This window comes from Nuphar pumila, chromosome 17, assembly GCF_984573655.1.
Source record: "Nuphar pumila chromosome 17, dmNupPumi1.hap1.1, whole genome shotgun sequence".
In the NCBI taxonomy this organism is placed as follows: Eukaryota; Viridiplantae; Streptophyta; class Magnoliopsida; order Nymphaeales; family Nymphaeaceae; genus Nuphar; species Nuphar pumila.
The window spans coordinates 82,614,014-82,640,645 of record NC_143265.1 but is presented as its reverse complement, the minus strand read 5'-3'; the positions used below and the strand labels follow the sequence as shown (position 1 = coordinate 82,640,645).

Below are 26,632 nucleotides of genomic sequence, written 5' to 3'. Positions count from 1 at the left end.
GGCCCAATTTTTCTCATGCGTCCTTCTAGTTTTTTTCTCTTATGTGACCCAAATGAGGGGCATCGATAAGAACTCAACTGCAAAACAAAAATGACATGCTCATGTGAACACTCCAAATGAGTGCTGCCAATGCAGACGAAGGGCCCAATTTTTCTTTCTCATGCATCCTTCTAGTTTGGTTTTTTTCATATTCTGCATCGATAAGAACTCTGAACTGCAAAACAAAAATGACATGCTCATGTGAAAGCCTCCAAATGAGTGCCGATGCAGACGAAGGAAAAGTTCAAGAATTCAAGGTGTTTGTTATGAGTCACTTCCCAGAAACGTCGTTTACGGATTTAAAGTTGAATGTTATCTGCCAGTGAAAAACTGTCACAAGAACATGTACCTTTTTCCAGATTGATGACCTCTGAGCCACAAGGGGAACACCTTTGAAATGCGGACGAAGGGCCCAATTTTTCTCATCATCCTTCTAGTTTGGTTTTTTTCATATTCTGCATCGATAAGAACTCTGAACTGCAAAACAAAGTTGGCCATGCTCATGTGAAGCCTCCAAATGAGTGCCGATGCAGACGAAGGAAAAGTTCAAGAATTCAAGGTGTTTTTTATGAGTCACTTCCCAGAAACGTCGTTTACGGATTTAAAGTTGAATGTTAAATGAGTGCCGATGCAGACGAAGGAAAAGTTAAAGAATTCAAGGTGTTTGTTATGAGTCACTTCCCAGAAACGTTCACCCAAAACCTTTTTTTTTGAAAGGCAAGGTGGGAAGGCAGAGACCCCCACCAGTTGTTACAACGTTCAACGTACCACTGGGGTTTGAACCTGCAACGTCCCACCACAAGGGAACATGCACTGACAGCTCCTACCATCCACGCGGAGCCCGTTGGTACGTTCACCCAAAACTTGCCTCGAAATCTTCCAACGTCTCTCTCTCTCTCTCTCTCTCTCTCTCTCTCTCTCTCTCTCTCTCTCTCTCCTTTAAATACAATATAAATAGTGGCTATTTAGCAACGTTGTCCAACTTTCAAAACTTCAAGCACCTAAATTGGTTACAACTCACACGAGGTATGTTCTGAAGACTTTGAAACTTGGTCAGGTGAAACAAAAACGCCCCAATCATATTTTTCATGAGAAAATGGCTGGGGCCTATATAAACCTCCCCGCTGAGAAAAGGTTTAATAGGCTACCTTCCCTGTCACAAAAACTATACTTATTTTACTGCCTGCAACAATGAAGTTGGACATTCTGCATCCAACATTTGTGCTCGTGATAGAACTATTGAGTCTTGTTTGGATTCTGGACAAAGTACCCTTTTTGGTGCGATGAAGGGAATTGAACCTCTTTCCGTAAATAAGAACCAATTTCCTATAAAAACTTTTCAGATATCTAACAAATTTTCCTGCCCATGAACATGAGCTCCATATCTGCAATTGTGATTAGTTTTGCCATTCCTATGGGGACTATTTCCTCACATACCAGAGCAGTTTGCCATTCCTATGGGGACTGTACATAAATTTAAAAATGAGAAATCCACATCCGACCATGCCACGCACTTGCAAGCACTACATTACAATTTCCAACTAGACTACTAAACTTCATTATGGATATCAGAAACGTATCAACAGAATCAAATGCTAAAAAAATTAAGACATGTCCGAGGAAGAAGTCATTTGGCAACAAGCGTTTTTAGTTATGCCTCCTAAAATTAAGCATGTTAATTTTAGCCTTTTATGAAAGGGTGTGTGTGTGCTGATTACATGTTATTGAACTGCTCCAAGTAACAGATGGAAAACTACAGGTTGGAATCAGTCCGGAGCTTGAATAGTAAAGCTATCCTCCAATTGAACTGCTCCAAATAATGGGAATGAGTTGAAATAATCATGGTGACCACGACATGGCTAGCTATCAAGAACCTTCTACTGAGAAAGATATGATTGAAGCCCGAAGACAATAAAAAGAACTCCTCCAGAAAGAGCAACCTGTATGGCAGCAACCATAAGAATCAATAGGCATGAGAAAGGTTAATTTGGCAAAAACTTAAAAGCCACTCACCATCTTTTCTGATATCCGAGATGCTAAACTTTTCCCGCCAAGAACAGCTGCTGTTGTACAGAGTGCTTGGCCACTGGAACTCAAATGCATAAACTCAAAACATGCAAACCCGTTGGTGCCTGCATCTGATTAGAAAACAAAATAGGAAAGGGAAGGAACACACTTACATGATTCCTCCAAGAACCACACCAAAAGGGTTTTCATCAGAAGCCAATCCAATTGTAGCTAGCTAAAAAGGTATAACAATATTCAAACAGCATCCAGATGACTATGCCATTGAAAACAGACGAGTTCAATCTCCCAGTGCTTACCTGGCTCTTGTCACCCCACTCACCAAAGAATGTAATGGAAAACGCCTGCAAAAAGAAAATTAGGCTAGAACAAATTATTGTGAAATGCACGCATAAAGAATTCCTTAGATACCATGGGACAATCATAGTTCATTACCTTCAAGAAAATTGGTGAAAATAGATGAACAAGAAGCCGCCTCTCTTGCTTCTTTAGATCATCATCTGCCTGTCCAAAAAGTCAAATTTATTTAATGCAAAAAAAAGGGTTTAGTTACCAGAAAAATGCAATTTTACATTATATGAACAGCTGCCATTTTATGTGACATCGCCATCATGTAACATGCTGTTAACAGATCGAATGATCTGAAATCTTATGAGTTCTATTCTCATATATCTATGCATATTACTGATGCATTCATTACCATGTTTGTTAGACTTGTCAAGGACCAACGCCACTAAAGTCCTAGTCAAACAAGACAGTAATTACATCGTCTAGGTTAAGTCAATGAAAAAAGATGATTTCTACCTAACAACAAGAAGAGGACCTTTGTCCAGTCCAAAGAGACAATCTGTTCAGTTTCTAAATTTTAAAAAGGATGACAAGATTGCAGCCATTTAGTTCAGTTGCCGACCTTAGAACCAAACTTTCCATTGCTTTTATTGGCCTTTGTATCCGAATTCTGTAACATAGCAGTCATGAAAATTAGACATGGCATAGATTATCCTCAGAAGATTAGATATGACAAAAGGTTGTGTTTCATTAACTTGCACAAAGAATTGGAGATCTACTCACCAGTTTTGCCTCCACCTCAGCTAGCTCTTCAGACTCCCTGTAGCATAAGAAAAATAAACTAAATCACTAGTCAAATAAGATAAAACAGCTAGAAAGAATGGAAAAAAGTTATTAAATAAAATCCAATTGACAAGATGGAAAAGAAAAAAAACTTTTTTGAAAGCAGCAATCAAATTCCGAGAGGATAAAGCATGATGACGGAGGAAGTATACCCTTCCTCAGTGAATCCTTCCCATAAAGACCAAAGTCCAAACCCCAAGAATAACAACGTAGTTATATGATGAGTCCACTTGCGAGAAATCTGTCTCAAAGTTAATATGCAAAATAGAATTGATTAGACTAATTGAGGATGGGAAGTAATATCTAATAGAAGCTAGATAGCAGTTCAACTTGCACACTCCCTACCCTAACCAAACAACATGCTATATAGTTGTCAACTGAATCAACCCTCCAGCACAATTCTGCTAGTCATTTCAGATAGATCTCCTACTTGAGTAAATAGTTCAAGTCGTTAACTGGAAACATATACTAGAAACTTTGGAAGGAAACATATAGTAGAAACACGTAGCACATGCCATAATAGTTGTATGTAAAGCAGCAATGGACACTATCCCCAGACTATGGTATTTGCTATGAAGTATGAACTATTAATTTTTCCAGTATTCAAACTTAATCCTAGCTATGCTGCCAACATGATTTTCTTTGTTTATTTTTCCATTTTGGTTCACAAGAACAGAACCAAAAGCTTGAATGTCCAGCATCACAGACCCAGAATCAGGAGTTTGTGCAAACAAATAACTAGCATATATTCCTAAGATAAATAAACAAAAGAAATGGAAAGATAGTGTAATATCACACCCCAATTAGAAACTACTATAATTGGCATATAATTGGGTACAATTAGGGTGTTATATTACAGATAAGATCAAGGAAACAGTCTGTCAGGACCCAAACTCAGGGGGAGGTCAGTCCTACGGATTCCGACGAGCTAGATGTGAGGCATGGCTCACAAAGAGAGGCACTTACCACATGGAGGGGCATGCAACATTTGAGGAGAGAGAGTCGTCTCTCCTACACAGCTACACTAGGAAGCGTGAGGTGGATGGGAGGTCGACGGCAATGGAGGGAGAATAAGCGTCCCCTCCTGGTCGATGATGAATGTAGAAGAAGAGGCGAGGGTCCCTCAGTGAATCAAGAATCAGAACCAAGAACGAAACTTAGAGAAACCTCTGAATAAACTTTATTGATTCTAATCAAGATCAAAAGTACATATTTATAAAACCCTAATTCAAGAAAACCAAGAAACCTAAAGAAAGTAATGTTCCTAATTAAAGAACTTCAAGAAACCAAGGATCTAGAAGCTAGATAAGGATGGACGTCCCCCAGGGCTTCCCGGTTGGGGCTCTTGGGGTCGGGTCTATATCTGGATCGGGTCGGATGTAGGGTGGTTCGTAACAATCCATTCCTACCAAACTTGCCTTGCCCTCAAGGCGAGAACTCTGAGTACTACTGCAACAATTCATCATCAACCTCCAGAAGCATGCAGTGACTGGACTTTGTTGCTCCTCTTCTGACCCGGTGTGCAACTAAGCTTCGAGTATGGTCCGCTTTTGTTTCTTCCAATTTCGCTTGACTTTTAAGAGCCATGAAGGATACACAATCTCTAATGGACGTGGATCAATCGAACACTGATTCAGAGATGTTGGCAGTGGAAGGATGCAGTTTGTTGATGATCCAAATAGAGAGTGGTTGGTGCAAAACAACTCCAAACAGATCCACTTGTAATTTATGATCCAACTGTAACGGCTTTTGAATCCAATTTAAGTAAAAGGAGGTGGATCCAGGTCCAAAACCGGTGGCAACTAGGTCTAAAAACCAGTAAGAACTGGGTTAGAACCGATCTGGTGTAACCGATCACGAATGGGTCTGAACTGGTTCAGGATGGGTATAAACTGGGCTTTTGGTCTCCATTTGGAACCATTGTAAGGTGTCCCACCCGATTGGGAAGGGGAATAAGAGAGAGAGGAGGCGATACTCGTTGCTGCCCCACTTAAATCTCTGGGGTTGACCGGTAGGTGGGCCGCAGTCCGCCAAGTCCGATCGGTGTAAGGGCAATGGATAGGTGGAGACTAGACGCACTGACGGTCGGCCCCTCGTTCACCGAAAAAAGAAAGAAAGAAAAAGGGAGAGGTGTCGGGCGGGTTTCGTCCGACAAGTGGAGAGAGGGAGCACGGGATGGGGCAGTGGCAGCAGCAGGGGGGCGAGAGGGAGAGGTGCACTCCAGCAGGAACCTCTGCAGTGCTTGTTCTATTCAGTCGAACCCATCATCTACAGTGTTCATAAGATGATCCATGCTACTCCTAAGATTGTCGAAAGACTCGTTAATCTTCTCCATCACTTGAAGGAATTTTAGACAACCCAACATTTTGATCAATGTGATGATAGGAACCTAAACGGATTCAAGAAAAGTATGGCCCTTGTTGCGAAGAAAAGATCTTGATCTGTCTCCAAGAACATAGATCCACCATTCTTGATCTCGTGAAAAGCCTCACTCTGATACCACGGTCAGGACCCAAACTCAAGGGGAGGTCGGTCCTGCGGATTCCAGCGAGCTGGACGTGAGGCACGACTCACGAGAGAGGTGTGCACCACGTTAAGGAGAGCGTGCAGCGTTAGGGGAGAGAGAGAGATCGTCTCTCGTAGACGGTTGCACTGGAAAGTGTGAGGTGGATGAGGGGTCGATGGCAAGGGAGGGAGAATAAGCGTTCCCTCTGAATCGATGATAAACATGGAAAAAGAAGAAAGGGAGAAATATGCTCCCTCAGTGAATCAAAAACCAGAACTAAGAATGAAACTTAGAAAAAACTCTGAATAAACTTCACTGATTCTAATAAAGATCAAAAGTACATATTTATATAACCCAACCAAGAAGTCTAAAAAACCAAGAGTTCTAAATCAAGAATCCTAACTCAAGAAAGTCAAGAGTCTTAATTCAAGAAAGCCAAGAAAAACAAGAAACCTAAAGAAAGTAACACTCCTAATTAAAGAACTTCAAGAAACCAAGGCCCACTAGGTTAATGTGGAATGAAATAGTTTCCTAGATTTTTTCTTCAGTTCAATTTGGTTTCCAGTTAAAAGATAATTTTGAAATATAATTGGTTTAAACCAGAGTTACCGGAAGCACCTAGGTAAGTGGGGAAGCGCGCTTTGGAAGCGCGAAACGTCGCGCTTCAGAAGCGCGAAACATCGTGCTTCCGAAACGCGAGGGGAAGCACCACTTTTAAATGGGAAGCGCGCTTCCCTTTAATGTGAAGTGTGTTTCCCATCACGCTTCCCCCCATTTTTTCAATTTTTTGTATTTTTTATTTTTATTTTTTCGCTTCCCCCTCGCTTCCTAGGTCGCTTCTGGTTCGCTTCCTATGTCGCTTCTGAGACGATTCCCGATTCACTCCTAAGTGGTCTCACGCTTCCCGCTTCCTAAAATTTTGAAAGTGCCTCGCTTCCCGCTCCCGCTACCCGTATCGCTTCCCTCTCCCGCTCCTCCCGCTTCCTCAACTGGCAACCATGGTTTAAACAAAGAATGACATAGCATGAATTATGTTGACCAGAACTATTAACATAATAAAGTAATTTGACGACCACTTTGACCTCAACTACTCATGATAAATAGAACAAACAGATAAGCAGAATCACCGACTGATGCCAATCGGAAATCCATAATTTTAACCCTCACCAACATGAAGAAATTAAGCAATATGGACACCCAACCTAGTGGTTAATACCAGCAAACCAAATCATCTTAGAAGATGTTATTCCACTTCAATAGAAGGATTTGTGAAAATCTCTATAAAAAGAGATTTTGTGTAACACCACAATACAAGAAATACAAAGAGGGAACAAAGGCACAAAGGAGAACACTCACAAGTGCACGAAGGCACGGATACACATGCACAAAAGCATGAAACAAAATGAACTTCAATTCATAAGTTCCCAAGAGGGGCTTTACAAAAGCATTGTTATTGCATATGCACTCACAAAAAAGGATGTGTTTACAAGGGCCACTAAGGCCTATTTATAATGCAAAAAGAAGCCATGGGGTGCAGCTCAATATGACTGTTGGAGCTGCACCCAACGGTCACATTTGTGACTGTTGGGGCAGCTCCAACAGCTATATGGAGTTGTCCCTTTCACAACAGTCAAAAAGAAAAAAGGTGTAAAAGGCAAAAGTAAATAAAAAAAGAAAAAGTAAAAATGTTAGCCCATTAGGGTGGCTGACGCCTATTGAGTAAAAGGACTGAAATACCCCTGATGGGTATTTCAGTTTACAGTTAAAAAAGACATAATATTTTAACACTCCCCCTCAAACTTAGGGTGTCACAACCGAAAGTTTGCCAAGAAGGAAGTTAAATCTTGGATAACACAACGCCTTGGTGAAGAAGTCTGCCAGTTGATATTCTGATGTAACATAAGGAAGGTCAATGGTTTTTCTTAAATATTCTTCGCGAACATAGTGGCAGTCCATCTCGATATGCTTCGTGCACTCACGAAATGTGTGATTTTTGGCAATGTAGATTGCACTTTTATTATCACAACATAATTTTGTGGGCCCTTGAACTTGAATATTCATATCTTCCAACAAGTTGTGAATCCAAACAATCTCTATGGTAGTAGATGTCATGGCTTTATACTCAGCTTCGGTGGATGAAAGCGATACTTTTTACTGCTTCTTGCATCTCAAAGAGATTAATGATTCACCTAAAAAAATACAAAAACCAGTGGTGGAGTGACGGTTATTTGTGTCACCTCCCCAATCAGAGTCAGTATAAACAATTAAACTTAATTTAGACGTAGAAGATAGAAATACTCTCGTGTTTACTGTACCCTTTATGTATCTGATGATGCGAAGGATGGCACTCATATGGACTGTAGTAGGTGCATGTTGAAATTGACTAGCAACATGTATTGCATGAGAAATATCAGGCCTAGTAATGCTGAGATACGTTAAGGATCCAACCAGTTGCCGGTAAGGTGTGGGATCTTTTAGGAGAATCCCATCATCAGTCTTTATCTTTGAACCTACTATTTCAGGAGTTTCGCAGACCTTGTCATCTGTGATTCCTGATCTATCAAGAATCTCACAAGCAAGTTTAGTTTGAGACAGAAAATAGCCTCTCTGAGAATAGGCAACCTCAATTCCTAAAAAATATGTCAGAAATCCTAAGTCTGACATTTCAAATCTTGAAGTCAAAATAGATTTAATGCTCTTGATTCCTTTGATATCATCACCTGTTATTAACATATCATCAACATATAACAATAATATAACAATTCCTGCATCAGATTTCTTAACAAACAATGCAGTGTCAGTATAGCATGAAGTGAAACCATTTTCAGTCATTACATTGTTAAACCTATCGTGTCAAGCCTTAGGTGCTTGTTTCAGTCCATAAAGAGCTTTACGAAGACGAAGAACTTTATTTTTAGGGATTTCCATACCAGGTGGAGCATCCATGTAAACTTCTTCATTAAGATCTCCATTTAAAAAGGCATTTTTGACATCCATTTGGTAAATATTCCATTTTCGAATTGATGCAATGGTGATAAGACATCTGACAGTAATCATACGAGCTACTGGAGCAAATGTCTCTTCATAGTCAATCCCATATTCTTGATTGTACCCTTTAGCTAGAAGACGAGCCTTATACCTTTCAAGAGAACCATCACTCTTAGTCTTGACCTTGAACACCCATCGACATCCTATAGTTTTCTTGCCATTGGGAAGAGATTGAAATTCTCAAGTGTTAGCTTTCTTAAGAGCTTTGAGTTCACTCTCCATGGCTTCTCTCCATTCAGTACATTGTTTGGCTTCTCAAAAAAAAATTGGTTCAAAATAAGAGTGAATGGCACTCAAACAAGCTCGATATTTAGGAGAGAAAGAATCAAAAGATACGAATCTAGAGGGAGTCCTTCTAGTTCTTTCAGTTCTCCTAGGATGAGAATCATGAGTGGAAATAGTCTCACTAGGTTCACTATATAGTTTAATAGCACTCCTAAAGGTGCTTTTATCTCTATGAGAATAAGTGATGGGTTTTCTAGATACATTTTCTTCTTGAGGGGTAGAAGGGTTAGAGTTATTGTTGATCTCAACCATTTCATTTTCACTATTATATGTTGATTCATCATCACTAGAGATATCATCATCCTTAGATAAAAGGTCAAAAAGAAATGAGTAATCGGCATTTTCTAAATGAGATTCATTTTTTTCAAAACCACTATCATTTTCCAAAAAAGTTACATTCCTTGAAACATATAATTTATCATTCTTAGAGTCATAACATCGAAATCCTTTTTGAGTTTCCGAATAGCCAAGGAAAACACAAGGAATGGCTTTTGGTGAGAGTTTATCATTTTTATCGGTAAGAACAAAGCACTTACAACCAAAAACTCTCAATCTATTATAATCGGGTTCTTTTTCATATAGAATCTCAAAGGGAGAAATTTTATCTAAATTTTCGGATGGAAGTCGGATGATAAGATAGACGGAAGCAAAAGCCGCTTCGGCCCAAAAAAAAATTAGGAATATTTTGGGAAATGAGAAGGGTTCTAGTGGTTTCGATGATATGCCTATGCTTTCTTTCGGCCAAACCATTTTGTTGTGGGGGTCTTAGGACACGATCTTTGATAGACAATGCCACAATCCTCAAAATATTTTTTAAACTCATTAGAGAGATATTCACCTCCGGAATCGGTCCTAAATATCTTTAAATTACTATTAAATTGATTTTTTATCATCATATGATATGTTTTAAAACATGAAAAAACTTTATGCTTATGTTTGAGAAAATATATCCAACAATATCGTGAGAAATCATCCACAAAAATCACATAGTAAGCAAAACCGCCTTTGGATATGACAGGTGCCGGTCCCCAAACATCCGAGTGAATAATTTCAAAAGGTTTAGTACTAAACATAGTTCTGGGTTCAAAAGGTATACTTCTCATTTTTCCAAGAATACAATCATTATAAGAGAAAGTATTTTTACAAAAATCTTTAATAAAATGTAGATAGGATAACTTGGTAATGTTTGGATGACCAAGTCTCTTGTGCCAAACATTTATGTCTTTATGTTGGGCCACATTACAAAAGGTGTTTCTAGGAATTTGAAAAAAGTCCACATAGTACAAGTCTCCTTTCCTAGAGCCTTCCCTAATCAATCTCTCGGACCGGTGATCCTGTATTAAACATTTATTAGATGAGAATTGAATGTTACACCCAAGGTACGTGAGTTGAGAAACGGAAAGCAAGTTTAAATTTAATTTTGGTATAAGTCTAATTTTTGGAATAAAGAAGTTTTGGGTTTTAAATTTTCCAATTCCCTTAATTTTGGAGAAGTACCATCTGCGGTCGAAACAAAAGAAGGTGACACATTTTTAGAATACTCGGAAAGAGATGAAATGTTTGGGGTCATATGAAAGGATGCATCCGAATCTAAGAGCCAAGAAGTTTTACCTGGAGGAGAATAAGTGGATACGGCGGCGCCGGAAATAGCTCCCTTTAGAAGAGGTTGAAGAGCCTCCATAATTTGATTGACGAAACTCTATGGCTTCTCCACTCCACTTGGGTTCAAGCATGGCAAGCTCATCCCAAATGAAAGAGAGTTCCGCAAAATACTCTCTTATAGACATATTACCTTGAACAAGAGTTAACGCTCTCTTTTGAAGATAATACTTATAGGACAAGTCCTAGAAGTATACATCTTCTCAAGATACTCCCACGCTTGAGAAGCCTTTTTAAACTTTATAATGTTGGCATTAATCTTTGTCTCAACGGAAGAGAAAATCCAAGATAAGATCTTGAAATTCTTCATTTTTCATTCCTCATGTTTCCTACTATATTCCTCACGAGCATTAGTTCTTTTATCTCCCTCAAGGATTTTGATTTCCCCTTCTTTAACCAAAGTAATTTTAGGTTCTGGTTCCGGAATCGAGCCTTGAATGTAACCCCAAAGCCCTTTCCCTTTTATGTGAGCTTCCATATTTCCGGACCACACGTGATAATTTGAGCCATTTAGCTTGAAACCAAGAGAAAATGAGAGTCTTTCTCACCCATTAGAGAGGAAAGAAGAAAGAAAAGAATACGTACCACAATAAGATTTTAAATCTTTCTTGTTGTAGTAATCTTCTAAAATATTGAATGAAGAAGAGTCTCCACTCCAATCACCAAAAAGTTGAAGGCACGTTTTCCGAGGCACTTGATATTGAGAAGAATCACACCAATTTATTTCTCCAAACAACCTTGCTCTGATACCATATGAAAATCTCTATAAAAAGAGATTTTGTGTAACACCACAATACAAGAAATACAAAGAGTGCACAAAGGCACAAAGGAGAACACTCACAAGTGCACGAAGGCACGGATACACATGCACAAAAGCATGAAACAAAATGAACTTCAATTCATAAGTTCCCAAGAAGGGCTTTACAAAAGCATTGTTATTGCATATGCACTCACAAAAAAGGATGTGTTTACAAGGGCCACTAAGGCCTATTTATAATGCAAAAAGAAGCCACAGGGTGCAGCTCAACATGACTGTTGGAGCTGCACCCAACTGTCACATTTGTGACTGTTGGGGCAGCTCCAACAACTATATGGAGTTGTCCCTTTCACAACAGTCAAAAAGAAAAAAAGTGTAAAAAGAAAAAGGTGTAAAAGGCAAAAGTAAATAAAAAAAGAAAAAGTAAAAATGTTAGCCCATTAGGGTAGCTGACGCCTGTTGAGTAAAAGGACTGAAATACCCCTGATGGGTATTTCAGTTTACAGTTAAAAGAGACAATATTTTAACAGGATTATAGCAGCTTCTATCTCTGACAAATAAATGAGAAAAAGACTGTTCATGAACCAGACATAATTGCCTGATCCCTAACACAGTATAGGACAACACTACCAGCACACAGACAGGACTGGTTAAAATGATTAGCACATGATTAGCACACGAAGTCGATATTTTTTCAAACCAACAAGTTTCATCCAGCTGAAACCTAACAATAGAATTGTACCCATTGCTCATCTTCCAACAGTTTATGATAAGTAATGAAAGTTGTATCACATCCTACTACTCACTCGAAGTCACAGATCTTTTTCAGATTCCCATGCAAGAAGTATCGCAGTAGCAGTGACAACAATAATAGCAGTAGCTGTTGCTGCAGCAGCAGTAATAGCAATGATAGTAAAAAAAAAAAAGGGCCACCATGCCAATATAGCTTCACAGAAAAGATAACTTCTAAAATTACTGTGACACAGGAAATGGGGGGAACAAGAAAGGAAATGTTGGTTTGGGGTTATAAGATATACAAGATTTACATGCAGTCTCAAGAATGCGGATGCAGGATATTACATATCGAACTTGGAGTGTTGGATAGCATAGCTCAAAGTGGGTCCAACAAAAAAGTTGATTGGGTGGAGTTAAATGACATGGTAGTCTGTGACCAAAGTTAGGATCTCCACAGCACAGTGTGTTGTGTGCGCTATATATATATATATATATATATATATATATATATATATATATATATATATATATATATATATATATATATATATATATTTTAGAACAGAACATATTAGGCTCCATTTCTTGTTCTGCCCCATAAGTTTTAAGTGTTTTATGATAGATCTGAACCGTTAGATGTGTTTAGCATGCTCGATTTAGTGGGAATCAACTCTTGAATCATGCTTTTCTGAGCCAGAAAAAACTGGTACCTTCATATCCATTGATTTTGGATCACCGGAAAAACCTGTATACAGGTCAGATTCCGGCAATCCAAAAGCTGGTTCCCAATAAACAAAACCTATAGATCACATATACAGTGTTAGATGTGAGAAAAAATACTTACAACTATGATTTTTGAAGGGGCCTAACGAGACCTAACGAAAAAGGGGGCCAAAACTCTCTCTCTCTCTCTCTCTCTCTCTCTCTCTCTCTCTCTCTATATATATATATATATATATATATATATATATATATATATACTTTGTTTATCTACTTTTCAGCTTTTTAAAAAGATGTCCATTTTCATTACAAAAATTATTGCATATAGTTTGATCCAAGGTTGTAAGTATCATATCGTTACCCATACCGGTCGGGCCTAAAATAAGATACGTATCGTATCGTATCATAAAAAATTATAATTTTTAATAAAAAAATCCAAAAAATCATGAAAAACAGAAAAAACTAGCAAAAATTCTAAAAAATATCATAACACATAAAACAATGATGAATTGCACAAAATACAACCATAAAATTACATATGAAGCATTGCATTATCAAGAGAATGAACCATTGAGTAAGATTGATTAATCAACTAATTTCTTGGAAGGAAATATTATTAAAGTTAGTACAACATTTTCATTGCAAACATTAAATGCTTTTGCAAATCCATGTCCAGTCAATTACCAGATTTGGCACTGCCCAGCCAACAAGAACAGAAAGAGATGTCATTACCTGCAATTTAGCATTTCAATCAGTAACTTAGCATCTTCCTCCTTTCTAGTTAATTAAACAGACAAGAATACACCAACTGAAAGCAAGCATACTTACAACTAGAGCTGAAAGACAACCTGATAACACAATCCTCCTTGGATGACGCATTGCTAGGATCTAAATAGCATTAATAAATTCAAACATAAGAAAAATACATTCAACAAATATAACAAATGAACTTCAAAACCTGGAAAGCTTGCATTTTGCAATCATAACAATTGGAGCTTTCATGCAAAAACAACAAAAAAAGAAGACGTCATTTTTACCTTAACTCGTTTAGTTAAGATGAGATTTAGAATTTGGACCCCTAATATGTCTTCCCTCTTGGATTGGCATTATCACTTTACATAACAGAAATAGAAGTGGCCAATTATCATTGAAGTGAAAAGAGGCCAAAACAAAGAGCCATAATAACAGTCTCCTTCTGTTAATATGTATTTTCACACAACCATTGCATATGTTCCGGACCGTCATGTTTTTCACCTTTTTGCTCTGATGTATATACCTATTTGGCACTCTAGAGTGCCCCACAAGGCCTTACGGCCTAAGAACCCCGTGTATTCGGACCCTCTCTTCCCCTCTTGATGTACTTTGCTTTCAAGTATCTATAAAGAAGCTTTTTGCATCTCTCTCTCTCTCTTTGTGCTTGTGCATACGCGTACTCTTGCTTCCGCTCGTGCATGTGTGTTGTGCGTTGCTTGTGTGCTTAAAAGGCCTGCCTTCGGTGTGTGTGATTGCCCGAAGCTACGTCACGGGGGCCTTCGCTTCTCAGCCCGTGACAAGTTGGTATCAGAGCCTTGTCGACATTGGGAGTGACAATGACGCCAAAGAAGATTGCCATGACTCCTGCAAGCAGTATGGTTCATGCTGAAGAGGACTTCATGGCCGATGATCGGGTGTCAGCCATCTCGCGCGATGTGGCGGAGCTGACTGGGTCAATGACCAACATGGAGAAGTTGGTTAATGGAACTTGTGTCGCTTTTAGAGATCTCAATGCAGAGATCAAGACAGCAATAGAGGGAGTGGAAGACTCGGTGGAAAGTCTTGTCACTAAACTTAACTACTCGGTGGAGGACTTTTCCACCAGATTTGATGATTTGTTAGGTCGGTTCAACATCATGGCTGCTGAATTGGATATTGTTCGACGAAAGAATGAACAGTTAGAGCGGCAGTTGAGAACTACCCCGGCTGGCGGTGTTGCGACATATGTGGATAGACCACGTTACAGGCTACCTGAGCCCGCAAAGTATAAAGGCACGCGGGACTCAAAGGATCTCGAGAATTTTATCTACGAGATGAACCAATTTCTAGAAGCTGCGAGGATAGAGGAGGACGCAGATAGGCTGCGCACCGCAACAATGTACTTTGCGGATGAGCGACCCTTTGGTGGAGACATCGCTTAGGTGATGTTCGACGGGGATTGGTTGTTATAGTCTCATAGGAAGACCTCCAGAAGGAAATGTGAGACTACTTTCTACCTAAAAATCAAGAGAAAATGGCCCGCAAAAGGTTATTGGCATTGAAACAGACAGGGTCAGTACATGACTATGTCAAGGCATTCTCTTCGATAATGTTGGAAGTAGAGAGAATGGATGATGAGGATCGGTTGTTTTACTTTGGCAATGGGTTACAAGGATGGGCAAACCAAGAACTCATTCGGCATGACCTCGCAACACTAGCTGAGGTGCTTGCGGTTGCAAAGAAACTCGCCGAGCTGGATAGGAATGACCCTCATTTCAAGGCAGACAGCAGGGAAATAATCGCAACAATCGAAGGGACAATCGAAGGAACGACCAAGGACAAAATGTTGGTCGGGGAAACCAGCAGAATCATGGCCGTCAAGATGGCCAAAATAATAACCAGAATTGGAATAACTTTCAAGGTGGTAATTATCGTCGCCGTGACTGCCGCATCTGCCATGGGGATCATTGGCAGGATACATGTCCCAATAGAAACCGCGGTCAAGGGAATGGAGATAACCGCGCACCCCGAGTTACGAATGTTGTTCAGGGTGAGGAAGAGGATCAACTTGCAGAGGCGCCAACACTTGGCGCAATGCAGATGATGAATGCAGTAAAGGTCACAACCAGTGTGGAACCGACAGTATGCAAAGAATTGATGTATTTAGAACTTTTGCTCAACGGAAGACTCACCAAGGCATTGATAGACACAGGTGCCACGCACAACTTCATCTCGCATGAAGAAGTAGAACGGTTGGGATTACAGTGGGAGAAAAAAGAGAGCCGCATGAAAGCGGTTAATTCAGAGGCTAAAGCCATCTACGGTGTCGCTCGGGATGAAAGAAATTAAAAATGTATTTATATATATATATATATATATATATATATATATATATATAATAATAATATAATATTATTATATATACATATATGTACAGTTTTACATTTTAACACTCCCCCTCAAACTTACGGTACAATGAGCGAAAGTTTGTCTAAGAGAAAGTGAAATCGGGGAGCAGCGAGAGGCTTTGTAAAGAGGTCTGCTAACTGATATTCTGAAGTGACATATGGCAGATCAATTATCCCGTGTAGATATTCCTCTCTGACGTAGTGACAATACATTTCGATGTGTTTGGTGCGTTCGTGGAATGTTCTGTTACTGGCAATGTAGATCGCACTTTTGTTGTCACAACACATTTGTGAAGCCTTTGTTGCTTCAACTCCCATGTCAGCAAGCAGTCGTCGGAGCCAAACTACTTCCATGGTCGTGGTTGCCATGGCTCTGTATTCAGCTTCGGTGGATGAGAGAGATACCTTCTGCTGCTTTTTACACCTCCACGAGATTAATGATTCCCCTAAAAAGACACAAAAGCCAGTGGTTGAGTGTCTGTTATTGGGATCACCTCTCCAATCAGCATCAGTATATGCAATTAAATCAAGAGAAGAGGAGGAAGATAAGAAAAGTCCTCGTGAAAGAGAGGACTTGATGTATCTGATAATACGCATGACTGCTCCCATATGAACAGAAGTAGGAGCATGTTGAAATTGACTTGCTGTATGAACAGCATGTGCTATATCTGGTCTGGTAATGGATAGATAGGAAAGTGCCCCGACAAGCTGTCTGTAAGGAGTAGGGTCTGCAAGAAGTTCTCCATCATCAATCTTCATTTTAACATTAACAACTTCTTGAGTGTCAACTTTCTTATCATCAGTAATACCAGACCTGAAAACAATATCAAAAGCAAATTTAGTCTGAGATAATAAATATCCTCTAGGAGAATAAGCAACTTCAATGCCTAAAAAATATCTCAACAAGCCCAAATCAGTCATTTCAAAATGAGATTTAAGAAGTGTTTTGATTGTTTCAACTCCCTGTTTATCGCTTCCGGTGATGATCATATCATCCACATAGAGAAGAAGCACAATGATCCCTGCATCAGAATTCTTAATAAACAAAGCAGTGTCAGTTAAACAGAATTGAAAACCAATATCAATCATAACACGACTAAACCTATCATACCAAGCTTTTGGTGCTTGTTTAAGTCCATAAAGAGCTTTTTCTAAGCGAAGGACTTTACCCTTAGGAATACTTAGACCAGGAGGGGGTTCCATATATACTTCTTCAACTAGCTTTCCATTTAAAAAAGCATTTTTGACATCCATTTGAAAAATAGACCATTTTTTGATAGAAGCTAAGGCAATTAAGGTTCGGACAGTAGTCATACGAGCCACCGGAGCAAAGGTTTTTTCATAATCAATCCCATATTCTTGGGCATAACCTTTGGCTACTAAACGGGCTTTATATCTTTCAAGAGTACCATCACTCTTGGTTTTAATTTTATAAACCCATCGACATCCTATAGTTTTCTTCCCTGGAGGAAGATCTTGAATATTCCATGTAGAAGCCTTTTCAAGTGCATCTAATTCAACTTTCATGGCTTCTATCCATTTGATATCATTTTTTGCTTGAAAATATGTGGATGGTTCTTCATATGAGTGAATTAATGCAATAACTGCCCTATATGTGGGTGAGAAAGACTCGTATGATACAAACTTTTCTGGAGGCCTCGAGATTCGGGATGATTGTCTAGTTGGAATGTTAGAATATTTCTCAAGTGCACATGGAGTATTAGACTCTTGTCGCCTGGAATATTGAATACTAGTATCTCTATGAACTTCTTCATTTTCAACATTAAGATCAATAATTCTTGGATCATCATCAAAGTTACAATCAAGGTCATATTCATCAGATATTGATGTTAGATCTAGCAAAAAGGAGTACTCAGTGACGTCTTTTAATTTTCTAAAATCAAAGAAGCTCTCCTTTTCAAGAAAGGAAACATTTCTAGACACATATAGTTTATTATTTTTGAAGTCAAAACATCTATAACCTTTCTGGTTTTCAGCATATCCTAAAAAGGCACAGGGAATCGCACGAGGGGAAAGTTTATCATTTTTGTCAGTAAATATGAAACATTTGCACCCAAATATTCTTAATCTAGAGTAGTCTGGAGAAATGTTCATAAGTTTTTCAATGGGAGTGATATTTTGTAACGAAGAAGATGGCATCCTATTAATGAGATAGGTGGCAGTTAAGGCAGCTTCTGCCCAAAAGTCTTTAGGGACTTGATTTGCTATTAATAAAGTTCTAGTGGTTTCTATAATATGGCGATGTTTTCGTTCTGCCAGTCCATTTTGTTGAGGTGTATAAGGACAAGATCTTTGATGTGTGATGCTATGCAATTTAAGATAATTTTGAAAATCTGTGGATAAAAACTCTCCCCCTGAATCTGTGCGAAAAATAGTAATATCATTTTGAAATTTGTTTTTAACCATATTATGAAAAGTTTGAAAGTATGAAAATACTTCAGACTTATGTTTGAGAAAGTACATCCACGTATGTCGGGAGAAATCATCGACAAAAATAACATAGTAAACAAATCCTCCTTTAGAAATTACTGGTGCAAGACCCCAAACATCCGAGTGTATTAATTCAAGTGGTCTTGAAGAGAAAAAGGTTATGTTCTGAAATGGTAATCTTTTCATTTTGCCGAGAATACAATCTTTACAATCAAATGATTCAGAGTTACAAAATTTCCCTAGATTTGGAAAATGTTGGATTTTGGCTATATGTGGGTGACCAAGTCTCTTATGCCACAGTTTCAACTCTATTTTTTGAATATTATAACAAAAAGCTTTCTTCGGCATTTCCAAAAAATCCATGTAATAGAGTCCTCCTTCTCTATGGCCTTCCCCAATCAGCTTGCCTGACTGGCGATCCTGTACCCAACAACCATGAGAAGAAAAAGAAATATTACACCCATAATCAGAAATTTGAGATACAGATAAAAGATTTAAATTTAATTTGGGAACATGTCTAATTTCTGGAATAAAAAAAAATTTTGTTTTATAAATTTTTTCAAAATCTCCTATTCCTTCTATTTCAAGAGAAGTCCCATCAGCAGTAAAGACCTTTGACACACTTGTTTTATTTTTAACACATTTGGATAGACTTTGATTATTTGGGGTCATATGAAAAGATGCACCAGAGTCAAGAAGCCAAGAAATTTTACCTAAATCAGAAAAAGATGAGGCTGCTGCGCCGGTTGAAGCTTCAGATGAGGAAGAGGCACCTTTGATGAGAGGCTGAAGGATCTCCATTAGTTGGGCCAGGGAAACTGGTGCATCCTGATCTTTAGGCTCCGATCCAGCAATTGCAGCTCTTTTTTCTCTCAGCTCCTTAAGTTTGGGACATTGTGGCCTGTAGTGTCCCGGTTCATGACAGTGATGACAAATAACTTTCTTCTTATCATAGTCACCATTTTGTCGGTTAAAGTGAGGAGGCCTATATGATCGAACATGATTCCCTGGTCTAGACACGGCTAAAACGGAATCATCTTCAATTTTTGAAGAACCTTTCCGGAAACGATTTTCTTCCATTGTTAACTCTTCAATAGTTTCAACAATAGAAGGAATTTTTCCCCGGTGAAGTAGGGCCGATTTAGTGGTTTCAAATTCCGGCCTTAATCCAGTGATAAACTGGTAAAAATGTTCAACATCGAGTTGTTTCTGACGAAGCTCGATGTCTTCGGCACAATGCCACTTTGGTTCTAAAAGGGAAAGTTCTTCCCAAAGTTCGGACAACCCATTGTAATATTCACGAATAGTTTTGTCTCCTTGTGTCATCATTCGAACTTTTTCTTGGAGGTTGCACACGTGTGCAATATCTTTAAGGGAATACATATTCTTAAGGTATTCCCATGCCTTATCGGCATGATCAAATTTGGCAAGACTTGAGCATTTTTTAATGTCAACGCTATTGATAAGCCATGACATTATCTTCGCATGAGATATTCTCCATTCTTTCCATTTCTTCTCGTATGAGGCAATAGCCTTGATTTTCTCTTCTTCCGATAGAGGGACGTCTTTATCTCCCTCCTTTTTAGTAAGAGATAGCTTAGGTTCCGAATCGGAACCATCCACAATCCCCCATAAGCCTTTTCCCCATATATGGTGCTTCATGATTGAAGCCCATGTTACATAGTTCGTATCGCTTAGTTTCATAGGCATGATGGTGACTTTATCATTGTCATCCATCGATTACAAGGAGAGAAAGAATAGGGATAGAAGAGAAACAAGAAGGAAAATGAGAAAGAAAGAAAAAAAAACAATACAACAAGATGTGAAATCTTTTCCAATGAAGTGATAAAACACTTCTCTTCAAGTGGCGAACACTTTTGCAAACGGGCACGGAAACCGAGGCAGCTTTTCCTCAAGATTTAGTACTTCCGCGGCTCTGATACCATGAAATGAAATGGGGATCTTTGAAACACGAGCTTTGATTAACAAGAGCAAGTGTCAAGAATGACACTAAAGCATAACCCTTAAAAAGGGTATAACTGGAAACAAAATAAAAATAAAAATGTATTCTTTATTGATATGAAAAACCAATTGCTTAAGAAGCATTGGAGTGAAATACAAGAGGGGCTGCACCCCTTTATATACACAGCTGAAAGAGGACTCAATAGAGCTGTTGGGCACAGTCCAACAGCTCTATTTAGAGCTGTTGGAATGTGTCAGTCCAACAGCTCTATTGCTAGTCAAGTCTGGACAGGACTTGACTAGCAACAGTCATTCTAGTTCAAACTGAACTAGATGACATAAAGACAAAAAATAAAAATAAAGGAAAAAAAATACAGAAAAGAAAGAAATTAAAAATGTATTTATATATATATATATAATAATATAATATTATTATATATACATATATGTACAGTTTTACATTTTAACAGTACCAGTGTGGATCCACAACTGGTCAGGAAGGATCGCGTTATCAGTCGCACCCATGGATGATTTTAAAGTCATCCTCGGGATGGAATTCTTGAGAAGCAACAAGGCAGTGTCGATGCCTCACCTCAACGTTGTCAGCTTTGAGAGTGAGAGTCAGCCCTGCATGGTTACTACGATGACAGGGAAGCCTTGTGAGTGTTTGGTGTCTGCGCTCCAGTTGAAGAGAGGCATGAAAAGTGGTGACGAAACTTTTCTTGTCACAATCCGTGCTACAGATAAGGTAGAAAAAAGTCGCGGATGTCCCAGAGGCCTTAGCGCCAGTATTAAAGGAGTTCGGTGATGTTATGCCCGCCGAGATGCCGAAGAAGCTACCTCTGAGGCGTGAGGTAGATTATCAGATTGAATTAATACCGGGTGCACGGCCACCCGCAATGGCTCCTTATCGCATGGCAATTCCTGAGCTGCAGGAATTACGCAGACAATTGGATGGTATGCTCGAAGCAGAAATCATTCAACCATCCAAAGCTCCCTTTGGAGCGCCCGTGCTCTTTCAAGCAAAGCACGATGGGTCGAAGCGATTGTGCGTCAACTATAGGGCACTGAACAAAATGACGGTGAAAAACAAGTACCCGCTTCCTTTGATCGCAGACTTGTTCGATCAACTTGGAAAGCCAAAGGTCTTCTCTAAGTTGGATTTGAGATCGGGCTACTGGCAAGATCAGACAGAGTTGGCGAAGGCATATCTAAACAAGGCAACCAAGCGCATGAAGAAATGGGCAAATGAGAAGCGTCGCCCAGCAGAATTTCGAGTTGAAGACAAAGTGTTGGCTAAGCTCTTTCCTGACCGCACAGCTATCTTTCGGGGCCACCACCGAGGCCTTATTCGCAAGTATGATGGCCCCTTCACCATTATCAAACGTGTGGGAAACTTGGCGTACCGGCTGGACTTGCCAGCAAACTTTCAAGTGCACCCAGTATTCCATATATGCAACCTGAAGCCATTCCACGAAGATGAAGGAGATCCTCAACGGAGCATGCCTCAACGTGCTCCGATCCCGCAGCGAGCTCCTTCAACAGTTAGTGTACCAGGCAGAGATCCAGATATCATCCTCAACCATTCTAACAACTATCTAGGGGAAGTCAAAAAGTACTTAGTGCAGTGGAAAGGATTGCCAGAATGTGAAGCCACCTGGGAGAAAGCCAGCAGCATATTTCAGCATCGACAACTTGTAGAAGGCTACCATGAACAATTGGCATCGAGGACGGCGCCAACTTAGGCGGGGGAGCGTGTTCCGGACCGCCATGTTTTTTCACCTTTTTGCTCTGATGTATATACCTCTTTGGCACTCTAGAGTGCCCCACAAGGCCTTACGGCCTAAGAACCCCGTGTATTCGGACCCTCTCTTCCCCTCTTGATGTACTTTGCTTTCAAGTATCTATAAAGAAGCTTTTTGCATCTCTCTCTCTTTGTGCTTGTGCATACGCGTACTCTTGCTTCTGCTCGTGCGCGTGTGTTGTGCATTGCTTGTGCGCTTAAAAGGCCTGCCTTCGGTGTGTGTGATTGCCCGAAGCTACGTCACGGGGGCCTTCGCTTCCCAGCCCGTGACAGCATAGGTACATATTATTATATTATGGCTTGTATTTGTATAATGAAATGAATCATTTTCTCAATCTTTTCACAACCAAATGAAGGAAATGAACACATTCGGTCCATCAGTTTCTCATGTGAACTGGTGCATAAGCTAGGCATCCATCAATACTTCCACCAGAGAGTATCTATGCTCAGTTCAGATATTCAGATACATTGCCATTGGAAAATGAAACCATGTAACTACATACAATAATGGCATTGCATTATTAATTTATTACCAGAAAAGAAATCAAGGAAAACAACTGGTCATAAATGATAAAATGAAAATGCCCACAATGCACCAGTCAACACTATCTCAAGATTGAGCATATAAATCAAGACCTACCAAACATGTGAAAATAGATCAAGGGCACTTTGTCTACGGGCACCAAAATGCATGTGATGCTTTAGATTGGTATGGATTATGGAAGGAACAATATGAAATCGATTCTTGAATTTCAAATGGCAGAATTGATAATAGACTTCTATGTATCTCACTTATGAAACAGAATCCAAGGATGGTGGCACTGGTTCTGCCATCACACAGAAGCGTTGGAGGAGCTAGATAAAGACCATGTTCCCAGAACAGACACAAACTTCATCAAATTCACTAAGAAAAGATAGTTGGAAATTGCCTGGACTGCGGTATACAAATTTGTCACTACATGTACCCTGAAGAAGGCCACTGTTTGGTGCACTAGTAAGTGCTCAGCATGGAACGCAGGTTCAAGTCCTCGGGGCAGCCACTTCTTGAATAATTTCAGAAGGTTGAGACCAAGCCCAGCAAGCCCCTCCCCAGCAACACCGAGTATGGGATCACACTGGGTATAGCACTTTATATGGTTTCTTGGTATGTAATCATCCATTTGTCAGGATATATCTTGCATAAATTTCATGACAAAGAACTAGAGAAGTATGAAAGATACAAGGAATTCTGGAATTGTTACAACTAGGAAACATAAAAAGGATCAGAAAAGTCAATAAGCACAAAGACTGGAGAAAATAGGCAGCCATTTTAGAGGCAGATTTTATACCGCAATCCAGTCACCTAAAGTAACTAGAAATAAACTAAATTGTATAAAACATAGAAAATAAGATTTCTTTCTGTACAATAAGTAATTAAAAATAATTCAACAGGTAAATGTAATACACAACTAACATTACAATAATATGTCAAACTTAACTACGGAAGAAGGCATTAACAACAATCAAACTTTTCTATACAGGTAATAAGAACTTAGCCAAGTTAAAGAAAAAGTCAATTTTGACTTTTTCATGCTCATGGAATCAGGTGTCAATGTGATTCTTCTGTGGGACTGCATAACCTACCTCTAGATGATGAGATCTCTTGAAATAGAGATTGATGTTCTAATGTTCAGGTGTCTGGTGAGTATAAAGTTACAAATACAAAGATCTGTATTTGCCTTCATTAAAATAAGAAAAGGAAATTATGCATATGTGTTTTAACAACAGAGAAATCAGCCAAAAAACCAAAATTTTCATCATTGAAATGTTCCTTTCCGTAATCTCTATCATTATTATATCATATATAAATAAAATTACATCATAGCCCACAACGGCTTTGCACAACTGGCTAGGTGGGTCAGCTTAAGGTGTTCAAGTTGAAGGACATCAAGAGTTCAGTACCAGGGGTGTGCATCCCTTGCTGGAAGGATGCAGCCAACAGGAAACTATCTCTGGTGGGCAAGAGGGAGTACTGGTGGACTTTTACACTGCAGACACAAAACAGGGCCACGATCAACGTGGGACCTTTTGGCCCGTAATAGGACGTCTGAACCAAGGTTGCCAAACTAGGAAGCGAAAGCAGGAAACGATACGGGAAGCGGAAGCGAGAAGCAAAGCATTTTAAAATTTATAGGAAGTGGGAAGCGAAGTATCAATTTAAAAGCAAAATATTAAAAAAAATGAAACAATATGGTAATTGAATAGGAATCAAACAAGAAACAAATAAAAACTAAAATAAAATTGATCATTCTTATATTTCGTGATTTTTTAGTAAAAGAGTTAAATTTTTGTTAAAATCTAACAATGATGGTTACTAATTTAAAGAAAGTACATGGAAAGTAAGTAAAAGCATGAGAGAAAATACATGAAAAACATGAAAAGAAACGTGTGAAAAGCATATAGGAAGCATAGACCATGTGTGCGAGAAGCATAGAAGAAGTGTGGGGGAATCGAGATTCACATGAAGTTTCGGAAGCGAGGAGTATCGCTTCCGAAGCGAGTTTCCGGGAAGCAAGCTTCCCACCTACCTAAGAAGCAGATTCATCGATACCCACTGGATGCTAAAATTAAATTTCAGATATGAACAGCTCTATTGGGAAAACAATTGATGTTCCAACAAATATTTCTTTGCATTTTAATATTCACTACCTATATCTCTCAGTTAATCACAATAAACCCATTGAAAACACCTTTGATCTGTACGGTTATCAAAATAAATCATCATATTACCCCCACTATAATGGTCTCTTTAGGTTGATGAAAAAACATTATATGCATTTTCTGTTCAGAATATGATTTTTCAGATAAAGCCCGCTCTGACTAAAGTTTCTATTATAAACCCAATTTAGCTATTTTTTTGTGATATTATTCTCTAAAGCTTTCTAGCTCAGCCCAAAAACCAATATCTCAATAGTTGGCTTTTCTGATTGTTCATCCAAATCGAAATCAAGTTCTTTTACAACGCCATCAACCAAACGAGCAATAGCTTGCCCACAAAGTTTTTTGTAATGAATTGCACTTTACTTGCAGAGAAGGCTCGTTTTAAGTAATCCAAAATCCATTACCATGTTCTCCAGAGGTTCGAAAGCAATACCGTTCATTTTAAGCAGACAGCATCTTGCCCAAGATCAAAGCTATTCATACACATCAATCACACGCAGCAAACACCAAAAAGAAGATGACCAAAAAAACCCAAAATTATCATTCCTTTCAATCGCAACGCTATCCAACTCTAGGATCGCTTACCGCGGCTGCGAAGAACGTCTTGTCGCCGATCTCCGAAAGCACAGTCATGGCGAGAGACTTAGAGAAACCCTGATTTATAACACGAGAAGAAGAAATAAACCACAAACATAATGACCCATCTCCAAAAAAATCTCCCACAGAATAAGAAAACCAAATTTCCCAATAACCAATGATCCCAACCCAACGAAGAACAAGCGCAAGGATCGCCAAGACTCACCTCGACGATAGAGAAACCCATTGTTTCCGGTTTCGTAGAAGAAGAAACACGAGATCGCGTTTGGAAGACGAGTTTTGACCTGTATCAAGATTGAGGGTGATTTTAATAGAAGGGGTGTCGAGGAAAGTCCCCCTCCTTCTTCTTCTTCTTCTTCTTCTTCTTCTTCCTCTATGTAGGCAGAAAGCGGGGCGGACCTTACACTGGTGGACTGCTCCACCTCTCCGGACCAGTAGACTGTGGACGGTGAGTCTATTCGGGTCGGGCTCTGTCGTCTTCGGTCCACACCAGATGCAACCAACCAAATTTTGCGGCTGCAAGCCTGCAAAAAAACCAAGCGGTGTGCCTCGTGTGTTCCCACTATCCGAGCAAAGAAAAGCCTTTCAATTTTCCCGTTTAAACCCGCCATAAATCTTTCACGACCCGAATCAAAACGGTTTTACTAAAGACCCGACCTGGTTATACTCAAACCCGTTTAATTCATATGAGTCCACAGTTTCTAGCTGTACCCTATGCCGAACCCGAATTATATTGGGTTGGGTTTGGTTCTTACTTTTAAACCATATTTAGAATCGAATTTGATAAGACCCGACCCGAAACTGACCTTCTTCTTCTTCTTCCTCAATAAAGCTAAATAATTTCTAGTTCCAAATTTTTTCTTTTTCCATCAACTCATTCTGAATGGCTCCACTAAATCCATCATGAGTTTGTTGTATAAAGCCCAATTTTTTTGCACCTAATACCCTTACTTTCCTCTTTCATAATATATGGGATAATATTATTAAACAGAATGAAGGCAAAAAATTGATCTTTCTTGTCTTTTTGTGAGAAACTGCAGGTAGGGAGGGGTACAAGGTATTAGTACAGTTTC

The 26,632-nt window shown here is 39.2% G+C and overlaps 1 protein-coding gene across 3 annotated transcripts; it reads right to left on the bottom strand.

Moving 5' to 3' along the window:
* Positions 1–1,573: 1,573 nt before the first annotated feature.
* LOC149812521 (GDT1-like protein 5) lies at positions 1,574–25,906 on the bottom strand. Of its 3 annotated transcripts, none has more exons than XM_089992778.1 (12): positions 25,765–25,906; positions 25,548–25,616; positions 13,734–13,793; positions 13,590–13,637; positions 3,348–3,436; positions 3,136–3,172; positions 2,975–3,022; positions 2,500–2,568; positions 2,364–2,408; positions 2,220–2,281; positions 2,053–2,125; positions 1,574–1,979 (listed from the first exon to the last, which is right to left on the bottom strand). In XM_089992778.1, exons 1-12 carry the CDS (start codon positions 25,783–25,785, stop codon positions 1,917–1,919), a joined length of 684 nt encoding a protein of 227 aa, XP_089848904.1. In that variant the 5' UTR covers positions 25,786–25,906; the 3' UTR covers positions 1,574–1,916. The 3 variants fall into 3 exon arrangements, 2 of the variants coding, with proteins under 2 accessions (XP_089848904.1, XP_089848905.1); XR_016428484.1 differs by having other exon boundaries at positions 1,905–1,979; positions 2,053–2,145; positions 25,765–25,903; XM_089992779.1 differs by lacking the exon at positions 2,975–3,022 and having other exon boundaries at positions 1,769–1,979; positions 25,765–25,903.
* Positions 25,907–26,632: the final 726 nt, after the last annotated feature.

Excerpts from the sequence above, each read along its gene's own strand:
- LOC149812521 (XM_089992778.1), bottom strand. The coding sequence starts at position 25,785 with ATGGGTTTCTCTATCGTCGAG. Across the intron at positions 13,794-25,547 it reads AGACGTTCTTCGCAGCCGCG|ATCCTAGCAATGCGTCATCC; the intron begins GTAAGCGATCCT and ends AATGCTATTTAG. Across the intron at positions 2,126-2,219 it reads GTGGTTCTTGGAGGAATCAT|TGGCCAAGCACTCTGTACAA; the intron begins GTAAGTGTGTTC and ends TTTGAGTTCCAG.